The sequence below is a fragment of the Ambystoma mexicanum genome, chromosome 9 (assembly GCF_040938575.1).
Source record: "Ambystoma mexicanum isolate Mex_15411 chromosome 9, UKY_AmexF1_1, whole genome shotgun sequence".
Taxonomy (NCBI): Eukaryota; Metazoa; Chordata; class Amphibia; order Caudata; family Ambystomatidae; genus Ambystoma; species Ambystoma mexicanum.
The window spans coordinates 994,093,086-994,112,120 of record NC_090931.1 but is presented as its reverse complement, the minus strand read 5'-3'; the positions used below and the strand labels follow the sequence as shown (position 1 = coordinate 994,112,120).

Genomic DNA, 19,035 nt, shown 5'->3' with positions numbered 1-19,035 from the left:
AGACTAGAGGAGCTGAGAGCTATAGCAGTGCAGAGGCTATAGGAGAGAGGGGGGTCTGTGGAGTGTGTGTGTGAGAGGAGGGTGTGAGTAGTAGAGGTAAAGGTAGTGTAGGAGAAGCAGAGTCATAGTAGTAATTGGGAGATAGATGGTAGAAAGTAGTAGTAGTTGTAATGGCCATTAAGAATAAGACTAGAGGAAAGAAAGGTACTACAGTAATAGTGCTAATGATGAAGTGTGAATAGTAATAGAGGGAGAGTAGTAAGAGTGACAGGGAGTGAGAGAGTAGGTGTAGTGGTAGGAGAGAGAGAGATTGATTATAACATGAGGAATAGTAAGATGCAAGGAAGTAGAGTAGGAGAAGGGAGGAAGAGAAGATGACAGCAGAGATAGACATAGCGGGGAAGTTGGGGGTAAGATTGATAGTAAGAACAGGAGTAAGAAGAGAAGTAAGATCTAAAGGGTGGAGGTGGAACGGTAGAGTGAGAGATTAGAGGGATTGTAACGTGGTGGGAGCAGAACATTTTAGGGAACCCAGTGTAGTGAAGGGTCAGGTAAGACTGTGTGTGAAAGATGAGAGGGTGACATCAGGTGAAAGAATGCACCATCCTGAACAACTCCCCTAGACCACTAAGGGGATTGGGTCAGGGAAAGACTTGAAGGCCACCCAGGAGTCAGTTAGTCGGCGTATTAGGGAAAACACCTTTAGTCCCTGCTAGAAGATCAGATAGATAGGTGTTACCAGGCAATAGCAACTAACACCTCACTATGGATGCCTAGGTTAGGGAGGAGGGAAAGACATGGGAAAGTTAGAGAGAGAAGAGTGGCCCTAGCGCAAAACTCCCCTAACCACCCGGTAGACCCCAAAGATCCCATTTCAAGAATCTACAATCATTCCAATTGTTAGAATTGGCGAATTAATACCCTGGGATGGGAAAACGTTCAGTGTCCTGAGTGCTCATTTGAGGCAGGCCACCCCGTCACAGATGGACAGTGGCTAACACTGGAATCACAAATGAATGCAGTACAAAAGAAATGTATTTTCCACCTAGTCTCACTCAGATCAAGAATGACATCCCTCGTCTTCCCACACAGGATCCTCATCATCACATTACTGCTTTTATCAAGAAGTAACTATATCAACAGAATATGTATTAGAATATTGGATTCACTTACTAAGAAACCTCAACGCATCCTGAACACAGCAGCAATATTATTACTCAGAATTGACAAGAGAGAACACATTACACTAGGTCTAAGATCACTCATCTGTCAACTAGTCAAGAAAATAATCAATTTCAATCAAAGCTCTCTACATTGCAGAAAGCTGCCTTCAGGAACCTAAATCTGAGTTGGTGCATGGAAAGGTCATCCCATACCAACCAAGAAGATTCCTGAGATCCTGCAAAAAGTTTCTCCTAAAAGACCCGCAATACGCCAGAAAAAGGCATGGAGGATCTGCCTTTTCAAATAACATGTAATTCGAGGGGATTGGGTCCTCCGACGTATTCCATATCTATGACATGTAATCACCACAGCTGTGCTGCTTCGGAAACTTTTTTCTGCGTCTGCGTCCTGCGTCGATGACGTCGATGCGCCGTCGTCGAGGGCCTCCTCCGACGTCCGACGTCATCCGATGTGATAAGTAGGACGCACGACGCCCGTAGCCTCAGTTCCGTTTTTTCCGCGACGTGTTGCTTCGTGATTCTCGGTTAACGCCTTGACTCTTTGGAGTTCTGTTCTTCTCGGTTCTTCGAACCTGTTCGTTTTGTGAAAATCCTTCGTGTGAAGATGTCTTCTACTTCGTCTTCGACCCAGCGTCCGGGTTTCAAGAAGTGCGGGGAGTGTGGGTCCAAGATGTCGGTGACGGACTCGCACGACGCCTGCCTCTGGTGCCTCGGGGAGGCCCACGACACGGATGACTGTATCGACTGCCAGTCGCTCACGTCCAAAGCCTTACGCGAACGTAAGAAGAAGTTGTCGGTAGGTCGGGTGTCCAAGCCCAGGAAGTCGAAGTCTGCAGGGCTTTCGACGGATGATTCGAGGGGTGACTCTCCGCGTCATCGTCGGAAGTCTCGTGGGTCTCCTTCTAGGAGTCGGTCTCGCCACTCCTCAGCCTCTTCGAGGCATTCTCGGAAGCGCCGACACCGGTCGTCTTCCAGGTCCTCTTCGGAGGACTCTGCCCGGCACGTCGCTTACCCCACCAGCCGTGCGACGCCGGAGGAATGGGCTTCCTTCGGGAAGAAAATGCTGGCGATTCTTGAGTCGCAGGGTACTAAGCCATCCGCGCCCCGAGTGGGGTCGGTCGTGAGACATTTTGGCACTGGATGTTTCGCCACAGCCGGCAGGGCGCAGGGACATTTCGGCATGGAATGTTTGGCACAGAAAGAGCACGAACTGCACAGCAACAGCAAGTGGCTTTTAGGAGTGCAGGACAATGGAGTATTGCACGCCCCTAGTGCTCAGATCCTCCAGATGGAGAAGTGTACACTAGCTAAGGCTAACACTGAATGTTCGTTCCACTAATATAAAATGTAATACGGACTAGTATAATGCCCAGATCCTCCAGATGGAGAAGTGTGGACTTGCTAAGGCTAACACTGAATGTTTGTCCCACTAATAATAATGGTAATATGGGCTAGTATAGCGCCCATGTCCTCCAGATGGAGAAGATCTGTTTTTTAATTCAATGTACACAGTCTGCACATGCAAACTCATTACTAGTCAATTGGGGTCATTACAAGGTTGACGGTAAGGGGTTAACGGCGCCGGTAAAGGGGCCGGAGCCGTTAACCCCTTACTGCCCCATTATGAGTCTGCTTGCGGGACCCGCTAAGGGCGCCTGGTAAAACCGTTAGGTGGCACGAGTCACGGGAGAGGTCCCGTTCGGACAAGGAGACTCGTTCTCGCCGTACCCGTTCCAGGTCCCGGTCCTCGACGCGTTCGAGACCGCATGCACCTGTGAGGTCTTCGAGGAAGACATCGACGTCTGAGGCGTCGAGGGCGTCGACAGGCTTTCTCGAGGCTCCGGCTCCGAGGAAGTCATCGAAGCCGTCGACGCTCGGGTCGTCGAGGGACACGCTCGGGGCTCCGGCTTCGAGGGCTGTGTCGACGCCGCCGATGCTGGAGGCGCTGCATCTGACGTCAACGCCGATTTCCTCGACGCCGATCCTCTCAGCGCCGATGCCGGTTCTTTCGACGCCGGCGCCGATTCGCTCGACGCCATCGACGCCTTTCGTGTCGGAGGTACCCCGTGGCACGGAAGAACCCCCTAGGAAGGCTCTTGGTAAGAGCAAGCACTCTCGGGTGCCTTCTTTTCGCCACCTGGACTATATTTCAGAGGCGGATGAGGATTCTGATGGCCTGGTTCCTAGTCAGGTTCCAGATGAAATTGTCTCGGGCCATAGTCAGTTTGACGATTTGAGACAGTCACTGCATGATGCCAGTGGACTGGACGCCTCTCCGGAGGTGGAGTTTTGTAGGCCTGAGCCTGGCTCTCATGCCGATTCCTCGTACCGGTGCCTTATGGCTAGGGTTTCTGAGTACTTGGGATGGTCTGCTCCCCCAGGGGAGTTTGTGCAGGATGATCTGACGGACATCCTTGATGTTGGTTCCCCAACTGATCCGGTACTGCCGTTCCATATGGCTTTACAGAGAAGGGTGGCGGCGGCTTGGACTGCTCCGGAGAGTCTCCCGGTGGTGGGCAGATCCTTGTCGCGAAAATACCATCCAGCCAGTAGCGACCCCTGCTACTTGACCAGGCACCCCACTCCGGAGAGTTTGGTGGTGCAGGCAGCCACGGCCCCGGCAAAGCAGGCGTCGTACCCTACCATCCCTCCTGATAGGGACGACAAACGTTTTGATGGCTGGGCGAAGAAAGTGTTTTCTTCTGGTGGTATGGCGCTTCAGGCGGCCATTTCCATTTGTGCCTTGTCTCGTTTCACACACACTCTGTGGAACTGTGTTGCATTAGCGGCTGAACATATTCCCGAAGGGGGCGAACAGGATGGTTTCCTTGCTATGGTCCAGGATGGTAAGGATGCCATGTGTGAGTCCGTTCAGTCGGGTTTGGACTTAGCTGAATGCGTCAGTAGGTTCATGGCGGCGAGCACCGTAATACGCAGGTTTGCCTGGTTGCGGAAGTCAGGGTTTGCTCCTAATGTGCAGTCCCGGCTCCTCAACATGCCCTTTGACGGTGAACACCTTTTTGGCAGCAAGGCTGATGAGAGCCTTGAGAGGTTGCAGACCTCAAAAGCTGCAGCAAAGTCATTGGGCGCTGCAGTTCGCCAACCTCCGCCTTTTCGTCCTAGGGGACAGCAGTGGAGGGGTGGTTCCTTTCGCTATTACTCCTTCAGTAAAGCGAGAGGAGCTGGCAGTCAAAGAGGCCAACGCAGGGGTACCAGAGGTGGACGACAGGGTACCCGTGGTGCCAAGGCCGCTCGGGCAGTTGCCTCTTTGCCCTCAGGTAACGCCGCAGCCGCTCCCATTCAGTCATGAGGCCATGTCCCATGGTTCGCCGGTTGGGGGAAGGCTGGCGCAGCATCTTGTAGAGTGGCAAGCCATTACTTCAGATGTGTGGGTTCTGGAGATCATAACCCATGGCTACTGTCTTCCCTTTCGGCACAGGCCTCATGACAATCCACCGGGGAACCTCTCTTTGCAGAGTCCGGATCCGCTCCTTGCGCAGGAAATTCAAGCCCTGCTGGAGAAAGGCGCCATAGAACTGGTGCCTGTAGCGGAGAGGAACAAGGGATGGTATTCCCCTTATTTTTTGATTTCGAAGAAAGACGGGGGATTGAGACCCATCATGGACTTGCGCGGTTTGAACAAACTCCTCAGGAAGGACAAGTTCAAGATGGTTACTCTCTATCAAGTCCTCCAGGCCCTTCAGCTTCAGGACTGGTTGGTGTCACTCGACCTCAAGGATGCTTACTTCCATGTGCCGATCCATCCCAAGCACAAGAAGTACCTGAGGTTCGCGGTTGGCGACTCGCACTTTCAGTTTCGGGTCCTGCCGTTCGGATTGACCTCCGCCCGAGGGTTTTCACCAAGCTCATGGTGGTGGTGGCAGCGCATCTCAGGCAAGGGGGGATTCACGTCTACCCCTACCTGGACGATTGGTTGATCAGGGGGAGCTCTCCCGAGCAAGTCCTGGATCATCTGTCCGTCACCTGCCACTCCCTTCACAGGCTGGGCTTCTCCCTCAATTTAAAGAAGTCCCATTTGACGCCAACACAGCGGCTCCAGTACATCGGAGCAGTGCTCGACACTTCCCTGGGGCAGTGTTTTCCTCCCCAGGTGAGGGCTCTTCACATTCAGCAGATGGTGCACAAGTTTCAGCATGCCCAGACGCTCCCAGCGTTCGAGTTCTTGAGGTTGCTCGGCCTCATGGCATCCTGCATTCTTCTGGTGCCAGAAGCTCGCCTGCGGATGAGATCTTTGCAGTGGGCGCTCAAGACGCAATGGTCGCAGTCCTCCGGCAGGATGTCGGACCCGGTTCAGGTGCCGCCCTCGGTCGCCCGGGACCTTCTGTGGTGGGCCGTCGAAGGCAACTTGATGAAGGGGGCTCCATTTTGGCTTCCCTGGCCGGAGGTGACGATCGTGACGGATGCATCCCTCACGGGTTGGGGAACTCATGCCAACGGGCTGACAGTCAGCGGTCGTTGGTCTCCGTCGGAGTCCAGACTCCATATCAATCTGTTGGAGCTGAGGGCCGTCAGGCTAGCCCTGAAGGCTTTTCTGCCGACTGTGCGAGGAAAGAGTGTCCTGATCCTGACGGACAACACAGTGGCCATGCACTACCTCAACAAAATGGGGGGGGCAGGGTCACTTCCTCTGTGCAGGGAGGCGATGCAGCTCGAGTTCTGGGCCATCCAGCAGGAAGTTTCTATCTCGGCAGTTCATCTGGCCGGAGACGAAAACGTGACGGCGGACGCTCTGAGCAGGCAGAGCACGATCTCTCACGAGTGGGAGTTGGCTCAGGAGATTCTCCTGGAGATCTTCGCCCTTTGGGGGACCCCTCAAGTGGATCTCTTCGCCTCCATTGTCAACCGGAAGTGCGAAAGGTTTTGCTCGCGGGAATTTTCTCCAAAAGGAGCCTTAGGAGACGCGTTCGTGGTGGAGTGGTCATTCCCGCTGCTGTACGCGTTTCCTCCAGTCCCCGTCATCCCGCAAGTGCTGCGGAGGTTACGGAAGTTCGGTTCCCGGATGATCCTCATTGCTCCGGCGTGGGCTCGGAGGACGTGGTACCCGGACCTTCTCGACTTGTCCATCTGCCCTCCGCGTCGGCTTCCCTACCGAGACGATCTGCTCTCACGGGAGGGGGGTCAGGTTCTCCATCCAGAGGTCAGATCCCTCAACCTTCACGCTTGGCTTCTGAAAGGTTGAGGTATAGGGATTGGGACGTCCCTGAAGACGTGATGGAGGTGTTGCTTTCGGCCCTAGGCCAGCAACAAAGTCTCTGTACCGTTGCCGTTGGCGTAAGTTCTGCGACTGGTGCGGAGTTCAGAATGTGGATCCTTTTGCATGTGACATCCCCATGGTTCTGTCCTTTTTACTTTCTTTGGCCCACAGGGGCTTGCAAGTGGGTACCATTAAAGGTTACCTGGCGGCGCTGTCCATCTTTAAGCGCTCGTCTGAAGAGTGTTCTTACTTTAAAATCCCTTTAATTTCACAGTTTCTGAAAGGGCTCACTAATGTGTTCCCTCCGTCACCTTTCCTGGTGCCCGGTTGGGATTTAAACCTTGTTCTTAAGTTTCTTATGGGTGCTCTGTTTGAGCCTTTACATTCTTGCCCTTTGAGGCTGTTAACTCTGAAAACTGTGTTTTTAGTTGCGGTTACTTCCGCTCGCAGAGTGAGTGAGTTACAGGCACTTTCAGTTAAGCCACCCTTCACTGTATTTCACAAGGACAGGGTTGTCCTTAGAGTTCGTCCTTCTTTTCTTCCGAAGGTAGTGACGGAATTTCATTTGGCCCAGAAGGTTGTTCTTCCGGCATTCTATCCTCCTCCGCATCCTGGTAAGGAAGAGGAGAGGCTCCATAGGCTTGATCCTAGGAGAGCTTTAAGCTTTTATGTTTCACGCATGTCCCGGGTCAGAGTGGACGATCAACTCTTTATTGGTTACGCTGGAAAGCGTTTGGGGCCAGCTGTGACGAAACAGACTTTGTCTCGCTGGATTATTTTGGCCATCTCGGAGTGCTACCGCTTGGCGGGTAAGGACCCACTGGCTGGCTTGCGGGCCCATTCTGCCAGGGGTATGGCTGCGTCTACTGCCCTGCAGAGGGGTGTCCCTATTCGCAACATCTGTGATGCAGCAACCTGGGCTTTAGTACATACATTTGTACGTCACTATTCCCTCGATTCCATCCGAGCACAGGATCTGGCCTTTGGCAAGGCGGTCCTTTGCTCTGTATTTGATTGGCTATTCTAAATTTTGATTCTAAATTCTTTCCCTCCTCCTTGCTCTGGTACTGCTTTGGGAGTCTGTCATAGATATGGAATACGTCGGAGGACCCAAACCCCTCGAAGAACAAGTTACTTTCTTACCTGGTAACGTTCTTTCGATGGGATGGTCCGACGACGTATTCCATATCGCTCCCGCCCTGCCTTCCCCGCTGCAGAATTTCTTTTGCGATTGCAGCTTACGTTCCGCAAGGCTTTGTGTCTGACTGGCAGTTGACTAGTGTCACATGTTCTGGGGGAAAAAACTACAACTGAGGCTACGGGCGTCGTGCGTCCTACTTATCACATCGGATGACATCGGACGTCGGAGGAGGCCCTCGACGACGGCGCATCGACGTCATCGACGCAGGACGCAGACGCCGAAAAAAGTTTCCGAAGCAGCACAGCTGTGGTGATTACATGTCATAGATATGGAATACGTCGTCGGACCATCCCATCGAAAGAACGTTACCAGGTAAGAAAGTAACTTGTTCTTCTCTTCCAAAGGGAATCCAAATAATCCAGGGCTACCTTAAATTCGGAAAACATGCTAAAGGCCTGACTTTTCCATACAAGTAAAAAAAATCAAGGCACCACATCAATAGCCAACTGAACTACACACCAAAGAGGCTGTTACTGTGTTTAGCTGTTAAGCACCTGATCTTATTTTTTCCCACTGTGTTTCTTCTCTGGTGCCCAATATAATCAATCGACTACCTGATTCTTAACACAGTTCGATATGATATGATAGGTTATTTATAACACGCCTAATACCCAGAGGTTTCTAAGCATGGACCCTGGGATCAAACCTGTGGCGCTCTGTGTCGTCTTGCTTCCAAGGCGAGCACGTTGACCCCTGAGCTATCCTCCCTCTATTGTAAATTGTTCCTAACGTTCAATGTTAACTTGAATGAAAGGTACCTTGACTTTGAAGCATACCAAGTTGTTTCCAGAGACCCCAAATGGATTCTGTTCTCTCTGAAATCCAAACTCTGAACTCTCTTTGGGAATTGCTTTCAACAACTGTCTACTTGGTAAACAAAGCTGCACGATACCTAAGTTTTGTCCACCCTCTTGTGTTTCTCCACTTGCGTCCAGAACCTGGTGCTACACACTATTTACTGTCTCAGATAAAGGCCTTCAGGACATCCCCCCAGAATCGCCTTACCCAAAGAGCACCACTACTGAAACGTTGCCAAAGGTACAGCATCACCAATACCTTGTCAGACACATAGGATGTACACTCTAAATTGGCCACCAGGACCACCACTAATCATCCTGCACTAGCATAGCCAACTTCCACACTCCATAAACAGACCAACAGCGATTTAATATCCCTCTCAGCAGACACCAAACAACTGTACACCTCTATACCCACTAAGATATAACAGCCCAGGTTATGGACGCCTAACACCATAGGCACACCAGGATACCCCCTTGATCCAGATGTTAATATGCTCTTGACATGGAAGACCTAGAAACAGACCCACAAACAGAGCACAGGGTACTTCTGAACTGCATACATAAGCACAGTAGCAAATCTATCATGCATTTTCCCTCTCTTCCCAATAACCTAACCCATCCTCCTGTCTGTCAGATCCACCGGAGTGCCTAGAGATCGTACAGATGGCAATGGTACACCTTTTTCCATGTGTCTTTACATGTTCCTGATCAGCTTAAATCTTCATTTGTTCTTCTCACATCCTGCTGTATGAGCAGCTGAAATAAAATGCAAAGCAGAAGTTCAGATGAACATCAAAATAGAACATTTAGGACACGGAATCTTCATCCAAAACAGAACATGTAGGAGCTTTTCTGATTTGCCATGATGCTCCCTTATCCATCTCAGCCAAAGCTAGTGGAGCTGCATATACATGGCAGACCTTCAGCCTCTAGTCCAGCAAACAAACCCTAAGCATGTGAATGTCTTGATCTGTGACCAGGGTTTTCGCTGATGCTATGCCCTTGATACTTTAACATCACACTCACTTCTCCAGGCATAGGCACAAAACACCTGTTGTCCTTTCAAGCGTTTCCACTAGTAGGAGATAGGTTGAATAGGAACCCAGGCACAAGCCCACGGATCAAGGGTGCGGGGTGTTGCGCTCCCGCTCATCTGCCTTTTTTCCCCAGGATGGCCACTGCCACTGGACTCAGCCAGGCCACGGCCACCATTTCTTTATGGACTGCAGCCCGGGACTGCCAGGATGAATCCCGCAGGTCAAGGGCATGGGGTGTTGCGCTCCCACAGGGATGTTCTGTGCCAGCAGGTTAAAGGTGCCCCAGTAACTGAGGTGCTCGCTTCCACAGTTCTGGGGTAGTATTCAACAGCAACACTGGAATATTGGCATATCACAGGATTGGCTGAACAAGGTGAAAGGATGGAAGCTGTATAGGGCTTTTGGGTGTTTCAGGGGGGCCACAGTGCTGTAACTGTTGGTTTGAAGTTTGTCTGTGGCTTCCCAGACCAGTGCAACCAAACCCCAAGTGAAGCGCAGTCGAAGTAAAGTCGAGCCCTCCTCTTCATATCCTGCACATTCTTCTTCCCTAAACATGCAAGACTGTGTGGAGCCTAACCACAAGATTCTGACCATGGTGTATGGTGCCGAGACTGATATAGACATTGGGGGTCATTTCGAGTTGGGCGGTAAGGGTTTACGGGCACCGGTAAGGATGCCGGTGCCGGTAAAACCTTACCTCCCTATTCCGAGGTCCCTTAGCTGGTCCCAGCAGGAACGGCTGGTCTGACCACCTGTTCTCTGTGGGTCCCGTTAAGGGACCTTGGAGCTAATAATGGGCACGCATTTTGCGGGCCCGTTATTAGCGCCTTCCCCATTCCCATTGAGCCCTTTGGGGGCTCAAACGGGAATGGGGAATGGTTTACTGAATGGGGACTTACCGGGTCCTCCAAGGTCCGAATGACCCGGTAGGCCCCCATTCAGTCAGACCGGACCCGGACCCGGGTTTGGAGGCAGCCATGGTGTAATAGCACCATGGCTGCCTCCAAACTCAGAATTACCCCAACTGCCTCCAAGGATAAAGCCCACAGCCCCATTAAGTTCACAGTAGAGGTGTATATCTTGATAAAAGAAATCCACCAGTTCTTTGGGACCAGTCAGTATGTCTGGGGTTCGGAGGTGGGGGGCAGCCAGCAACTCAAGTGAAAACTAACATGCCTGCTGTGACGGGTCGGAGGGGGCACTTGTAGCTTGGGGGTTATGGCTAGAGACTTTCCAGCAGATCATCCCATCGCCAAACAGTCAGTCAACCTATTAATGAACGAGGGACTGCCCACAACCCCAGACAGCCGTTCCTGCTCTGACAGGGGCTTGGGAAGCAGGAATGGATCCCCTTCGACAACCTCAGTGACTAAGATTCATTTCCCCAATAGGCCCCCAGCTACCCCACTTGTTTTCACCAGTGTGGATATCCCCCAAATTATACTGGACTTGATTAGTCATGAACCAGAGCCAGGGCTGGTGCAAGGGTTGAGAAGTATAGGTCTGGCCCGTTTCACTAGCCAACTGTCACCTAGGACACCGGATCTGGGGGGATGTCAATCAAGAAACGCCCTGGAGCAATTGCACAGACCATGACATCCTGACCCCTCTTGGTCAGAACAGAGAAGCTGCAAACCTGAACCCACCTGTAAAAACTAACAGACTCTCGGAACCCATGTAATGGATGGAACTTGAGGTTGTGATTGTCTTTGAAGACAGGTTCCCTCACATCAGTATTGCTTGGAATATGAATGACCCGGATATGTGCCCGGGAGCAGCTCCAGGCTCATTATTCCCCCCACATGCACCTAAACTACCTGACCTATGCCCCTTGCCCATTGCTGTCCCTGTCACTAAGGATACACCCATTGACTGCGGATGCAATGGAAGCAAGTATTTTCTGAGCTCCCAGATATAAAGAGGCTACTATCGGTACAGATAGAAGCCCAAAGGAGAGGAGCAGGGTGAGAGGAGCCACGAGGGTGCCATCACCTGGTTCTGCAGTCGCAATGGGGCTTCACAAACCATCTGAGGTGTTAGAAAAACACACCCCAACTGCTATGAACACCACCCCGACGGTGTGGGGACCCACACCTGAGCATGAAGAAAACATTGGTTACCATAGTGTCATGGTTAACAAAGTGCCCCAGGTCTCTATTCGCTGTGAGCCTAGTGCACCAGTTATAAGGTCACAGATCCAAGATGAGCAATTTACTCAGCAGGTCATATCTAAGCAAGATAATAAAACAGTTGGCGCAAATACAATGTACACACTATGGGAAGACAAAGTTGCCAGTATATTAGTAGGAAACTATGGTCCCAATGATGCCCACCCGCGAGCATGTAGACCATACTCCAGGGAAGGCATGACCAACAATAAAGAATATGAGCGGCCTAGGAGGGGCAAGGCATTTCTCCAAACTATCCCCCAACCAACGAGAACCAAGGGATGCGCTCCTAAATAAATGCATGCAGGGCTGGTATTTTGTAACCCGGGAGGCAATATTGAACTGCTCCAGACTGCACTATGACGGTGATAGTACTTGTGATATTGTGCAGATGGAATTTAGGGACCAGAGAGTGGCAGATGGTGTTCTGGGTAGCAGCACAACCCATAACTGGACAATAAATAGCATGATTGTAACCAGCCTCCATTTCCTTCACTGCACACCCCAATCTTCTGGAACTGATGATCATATTCCTGTGCTATCTGGCCCCACCATAATATTACTGGGGAAAAGGACCATGGGCAACCACTGTGGGCCAGGGACTGAGGGTACTCTAATAGACCTGTGAAAAAATGTCTGAATTCTTGGGACGCACTGCCATTAGCAGTACCCAGGGGTCATAGCAAACGTCACACAGCTCCCTGAAAGGCTGTATTGTCATTTCCAATCAATTGATTTATTTTCTGTGTTAGGATATACTTCGATGGCCTGATGGCTGAATAAAGTTATTTGATGATGATGGAAATAGAACGTTTAGGACAGGGGAACAGCATCCAAAACAAAAAATGTAGGAACTTTGATGATTTTCCATGATGCTCCCTTATCCATCTCAGCCAAAGCTAGTGGAGCTGCATATATATGGCAGACCTTCAGCCTCTAGTGTAGCAAACAAACTCTGAGCATGTGAAAGTCATGATCTGTGGCCAGGGTTATTGCTGATGCAATGCTCTTGACACTGTAGCATTCCAGTCACACCACCAGGCATGGGCACAAAACAACTGCGATCCTTTCAATCGTTTCCATTAGTAGGTGCTATGTTGAATAGGCACACAGGAGCACCATCTGTGCTTGGAATCTTATGCTCAGTGCTGATCCAGCTGTGCTTTCCAGGCAGCCATCTTAGAGTGGCGATAAAGAATGTAAACCATGTTTGTCTCATTGAGGTAGGTGCCATTCTATGCAGAAACATATAAGGGATGGCATTCTAAAATAGGTAAACAGATGTTGAAGGAGCAACAGTAGTGGGAAGCAGCAGAATCCTATCCGGACCAGCACTGCCATGCCAGTACCATTTTTCATTCCAGGATATTTTGGTGACAGACTGCAAACATTATACAGAATAAAGTACAGAATAATGTATGTAATGTAAAACAATTTATAAAGCGCAAAGGACCAAGGCCACAAAGACATCTGGGCGCTGACCACCAGCAGAGAAAAGTAGAAAAGTGAACCGAAGAAAGACAAGACTGTCTAAAACAGAAATGTCTTCAGTGCCTTCAGATGGTCCGGGATCTCTCGCAGGATCTAGGGAGGGAGTTCCTCTGGGTGGCGGCCAGCACCGAAGAAGATCGACCAACACCTCGGGCTTGGCAGAAGTGGGGAACTTCCGACAAGTTTGCCGAAGTTGACCATAAAGTGTGCCTTGGAAGATAGTGAGTCAGTTTGTAATGAAGGTAATGTAGCCTTGTGTCTCCAGATGGTTGGACAACTACTCGGTTTCTTACAATATCTGCATTACATTTGGTTGTGGGTCCAATATAGTGAAAACAAAGAATGAAAATTAAGCTATTTTGGTGAAATTACAGTGAAAATGACGAAATGTGATTTCAAGGATGTTTTATTATGAGAAATAATGATCGTAAAAATATAACATCTGTAACATATCATAGTGTTCTTCATACAATTAGACAGGTTTTTAATTGATCTAATTAAAGATAAGCACTTATTAAACTGTAAGAACACTTGATATTTTTTTTTTACAAATTTAAAACATTGCAATGTATTCAAATTACTTGTTTGTACTTTTCATTGTAACCATACATTGTTAGGCCTATGTTGTGTGATAATACTTTTCTCCTGGATGAACTGTGTTATTGCTCTGCTGGATGTTAATGTTAATATTAAAGGATATTTGTACCACACACTGTCACCACCGGAGTGGTCCCCTGGCACTCTGGCGGCTCTGAAAAGGGGATGGGGGGTGAGTTAGTGGGAGTAAACTGGAAAAGTACAAAAGAGCAGTGATGTGCTGTTGGCGGCCTCAACCCGGAATTCCGTTGGCTGGGCTTGGGGTGTTCTCCGGTCGATAGTCGTTGTGTGCTGTTGTGCAAGTCTATGGGCCTCATTACGACCCAGGCGGTAAGTTACCGCCTGGGTCGTACCTTTACCGCCATGGCGTAAACTACGTTTACGCCATGGTGGTTGGCGGACTTACCGCCCCATTCCGAGGTTGGCGGGGCGGTAAGTCCCCATTAACCCATTTACCCTTCCCCATTCCCATTTTTGCCCCATAGGGCATAATGGGAGTGGGGAAGGCGTTATTTACGCCACTATAAATTACGGTGGCGTAATTAACGACAAGGTCCCTTAGCGCAATGGATTTTAACACCTGCTAAAAGCAGGTGTTAAATCATCCATGGCGCTAAGGGACCTCGGAATCAGGCGGTAAGGGTCGGCGCTGTTTACGCCGCCGTAAACCCCTTACCGCCTGGGTACTAATGAGGCCCTATGTGTGGTTTGTTTTGTTGTTACAGTGTAGTGAAGTTTGTGTGGATTGTTGTGTTATAGGTTTGTGGTTTGTTTGGTTAGAGTTTGAGAGGTATATGCAGAGGGGTGAAATTGTTAATGGATTGGTTAATTGAGCAAATTCTAACAATCGCAATTCTATCTAAGTGTGGCACATGCTGATATTTTAAACCTATCTAGGTGCGACACCGGCTAGTGTTTACGATTTCGTCTAGATGCGACGCCGGCTAATGTTCAAGATTACGTCTAGGTGTGGCACATGCTAACATTCACAATGCCATCTATGTGTGGCACGTGCTAATGATCATAATTCCATCTAAGTTTGGCATATGCTAATAATCACAATTACATCTTAGGGTGGCACATGCTGATCTTCACAATCCCTTCTAGATGCGATGCCGGCTAATGTTTACGCTTTCGTCTAGCGGTGACGGCGGCTAATGTTCACAATTACGTCTAGAGGCGATGCCGGCTAATGTTCATGATTACGTCTAGAGGCAATGCCGGCTAATGTTCACGATTACGTCTAGAGGCGACACCGGCTAATGTTCACGATTATGTCTAGAGGCGACATCAGCTAAAGTTCATGATTACGTTTGGGTGTGGCACATGCTAACATTCACAATTCTGTCTAAGTGTGGCATTTGCTAATAATTATAATTCCCTCTAAGTGTGGCACATGCTGATCTTCACGATCCAATCTAGATGCGACGCGGGCTAATGATCAGTATTACGTCTAGGTGTGGCACATGCTAACATCTACCCCTCCATCCAAGTGTGCATGTGCTAATAATTATAATTCCGTCTAAGTGTGGCACATGCTGACCTTCACGATCCCATCTAGATGCGACGCCGGCCAATGTTCACGAATACGTATAGGTGTGGCATATGCTAATAATCACAGTTCCATCTAAGTGTGGCACATGCTAACAGTCACAATTCCATTCAAGTGTGGAACATGATATCATTCATAATTCCATATAGGTGTCGGACATGCTGACAGTTCCGTTTTATCTAGATGCTACTTAGGCTAATTTTCAAGATTTTATCTCTAAGTGTGGCACATGCTATAATTCGCAATTGCGTTTAAGTGAGGCACGTTACCATTCCACATGCTACCATTCACAGTTCCATCTAAGTGTAGGACACGCTATCATTTACAATTCAAAATGTTCATGGCTGCTGAAAACAGACAGGGAGGTCTCACATACAAAAGTCTTCTTAGCTTTGACCAGTGAAGTGGCCATTTGTCTCGCACACAATTCTCCCCTTTACAATGTCTTCCACAGGGGAAGGTGTGGCACTAGGAATCATAATAATTCTTAAGAATGTATTCTGCGGTTAAAAATTCAAACTATTGTAAATGACTGAAGGAAAATCTTTTACAAATATTCAAGTTTTAAAGTTCAGGTTTTGCTACAACAATACATATTAATTGAAGGTTTGTCTTATGTGTCATTTGTCTATTTATTTCAGATTCTGAAATCACTGCATAAAACCTACTCCAATATGAAGCTGAGGCCACTTTGGAATGATATGAACCCTAAAGCAGTGACCACAGATGAGCTTTTTGGGTTTCTTCATCCTTCAACACGAGAATGGAAAGACGGTATTGTTATGCATCAGAACAGGTATCTGAAAGTAAGTGTGTGTCTTATTAGAACATTGGGTTAAAACAACCTATGTTGATTCTCACTTATAGGGCTGTTTTCATACATGATGAGGGAACTATCCATGATCTCTCACGATGGCCCAAAATGGATAGTTTTGGACGGTGACATTGACCCTATGTGGATTGAGTCCCTGAACACTGTGATGGATGACAACAAGGTATGTGTGAATTTCATTTATCATTATTGAAATGTCTTGACGTCTTACTAATTGGATTTAACTGTAACCGGTTGATAATGGCTTCAGTCAAGCTATGCAGTGCTATCGCATGTTAACTCTGCTGTTGGTACATGTCTTCTTTATTCATGTTTCAGGTGATCGTAGGTGGACCATCTTCCAATTGATGCAGGTAGTCAGAAAATTGACGTGGTGACTCTAAGCTGCATGAAAATCCTAAAAAGGATAAATAAATAAATAATCATAGTGACTCTGTTCATCCCTTCTGAGCGACTTTTCTGCATATATATTAACCTTGTAATGAAGAATGTATGTAAGTTTTCTCTTTGCAAACTGCCCTTAGCGCTCTTGGTATCGTTGGTAGAAAGTTCAGCTTACTTGCCATGGGAATTTGCCCAGCTCGATGTAATTTATTTAAAGTGCCTTCATACATTCCATTTAGTTTTAACTTATGCAGTGAAACGTATGTTCTGATTTTAACTTGCAAGAGTCTAGGAGTTCTTCTTCTAGAAACTCAGATTTGAAACTAGTGACTACATGTTTAAATAGCATATTTGTTGGTCAACTCAACTGACCTGTTTTAAAATATGAGGACACCCACACGTTTTTGATTTTTGTTTTTTGTGTAATCCTATTATGTTTTAAAGCAGAGATTTCCCGCCCCAAATTCCAGTGGAGATAAACATGTTAACTTCCATCTGTTTTTTTTTAAAAAAAGTCAACCGTTGTCGTCGTCTTATAGTTGTGTGTGATTGGTTTTATTTTGAATATTTCTACATGGAAACAGTCTAGCTTTAGAGAATGAAATAGTATATGTACAAATATATTGTTATATGTTCCAATATTTTCTTTGTGGTTTTTGGCACAGTTATATGTTAATGTAAAACAAGTGTACGCAATCTACATTACATTCTGCATTTTCATGTGTATTGTCATTATTATTGATATGTGGTTTAGGCAGGAAATGGCAGTGCCTTGTGCTGAAAATCAACTTTCGATAGTCTAGAAAGAGGTTCCCCCACTAATCTGTCAATTGCTGAAGCCGCGGTTATGTGTTTGGATTCTGCGGACGTTCTTGCTGTCTGTGCAACTAGTAGTGACCTAAAGTGGGCGTGGAGAGCTCGTGTGACATAGCTAAGGGAGCTTGCACAGCCACCCAAGAGGTGACTGCTTACGTGTTAGCGTGGTGAGGTTGTGTAATGTATCCCCTATTTTGCAGTGTCCATATTACTGATGATCTGATGAATTTCTGAATTGCTGATTTTAAATGTTTATTGTATTTATGCACTGCTGCTTTTATGACTTTCTGTCGAAATAAAGCCTATGAACTGAATATACACAGCATCCAATATGATACTTTTTACATGTGTGTTCAGTAGAGGTTTATATTTGTCTGTACAGGTTCTAACACTAGCCAGCAATGAACGGATATCATTAGCACCTTCAATGCGTCTGCTGTTTGAGATCAGCCACCTTCGTGCAGCAACCCCTGCCACAGTCTCTAGAGCTGGAATCCTCTATGTGAACACACAAGACCTTGGCTGGAGCCCGTAAGTATTTGAACCCCCAGTTTGGCCCCAACATTTAGAAAATAGCACATAAGTCAGCTGTTAACAAATAGTATGATGAGAGAAAATTATGGGCTTTTCCATGCTGTTAAGTGGCTCCCAATAGATTCTCAACTTGGCATAAACAAAGTCTCTGCCCTCATTCCCTCAACACTCGAAAACGTGTATCATACTGGCAAGGAAACCTAAAAGTAAACAATAAATGTTATCTTAATCTATACCACTGATGAACTAAAAACTGGGTATGGCTCTCCAAGAGAATGTCAATGAGTCCCTAGTCAGGGAGAAATGATCATTGCCCAGCAGGTGTTGTGGAGAAATGTGTTTATTTATTTGGGTTTCAGAGTACTGTTCCTGCTGGAAGGAAAGAAGTATTAACAACAACCTGAAAAAGTGACAAATTAACCTCTTTGAAATATTTTACTGGAAAGGGTAAGGGTAGCAACGATGATGAGTACTATCTGATGAGGTTAATCATTATCGTGATCGTCTCTAAGGGTCCCCGTCAGCTGAAGAACCAGATTGACCATGTATGATAGCTTATTAATCCTATCCAAAGCAGCAATTCCAGCTAAACTGGTCTCGCCTAGCATGTGACTGAAATAGATCCCGTGATATTGGAATGTGTCCCCCTGCTACTGCATCTGAACGTCTGCAACACGATTTCTAGTATACTATTTCCATTGGAAAGATCTCCCATTTATAAAGGCTTACTTTGAATCCAAAGAGATCATTGTATAATTGAATATTTCCAGCTGTATCACCGTAATACTTAGTGGGGTCTCTCATTAAAAGGAAAAACTGTTGGCATGCGCTGTTAGCATACCCTCCATTCACCTGATGGTTTTCCCTTAACTCCAAGTGTCTGCCTGATTTTCTACAATAAAACATATTCTGTTCATTAGATGAAAAACATAGGTGACAAAATGCCATCCCACCAAGTTAAACAATTGTGAGCAGAAATCATTTGCATACTGTTTAGATACCATGTGACGTGTATAGGATTTAGCTTAAGCCAATGATTCTCTATCCAAGTCAGATCATCATAGACACAGTTTTCCCTTTTCATGTCAACCCAAGCCATAAAATCATGTAGTGCTCAATGATCACTATCTGTCAGTCACATATCCAACCTCCTCGGGGCTAATTAGTCACAGTGGACTATTGATGTTCTGTACTGTGGTAGATCTTGAAACCTTCAATGTTTTT

At 47.6% G+C, this 19,035-nt stretch overlaps 1 protein-coding gene across 1 annotated transcript in view; it reads left to right on the top strand.

Moving 5' to 3' along the window:
• Nucleotides 1-19,035, top strand: part of LOC138488874 (dynein axonemal heavy chain 11-like) — a 2,478,284-nt gene that overhangs the window by 535,778 nt on the left and 1,923,471 nt on the right. Inside the window, exons 14-16 of the mRNA XM_069616234.1 lie at nucleotides 15,887-16,019; nucleotides 16,113-16,240; nucleotides 17,660-17,808. Coding sequence (XP_069472335.1) covers nucleotides 15,887-16,019; nucleotides 16,113-16,240; nucleotides 17,660-17,808 — 410 coding nt within the window. The remainder of the gene's footprint in view (nucleotides 1-15,886; nucleotides 16,020-16,112; nucleotides 16,241-17,659; nucleotides 17,809-19,035) is intronic.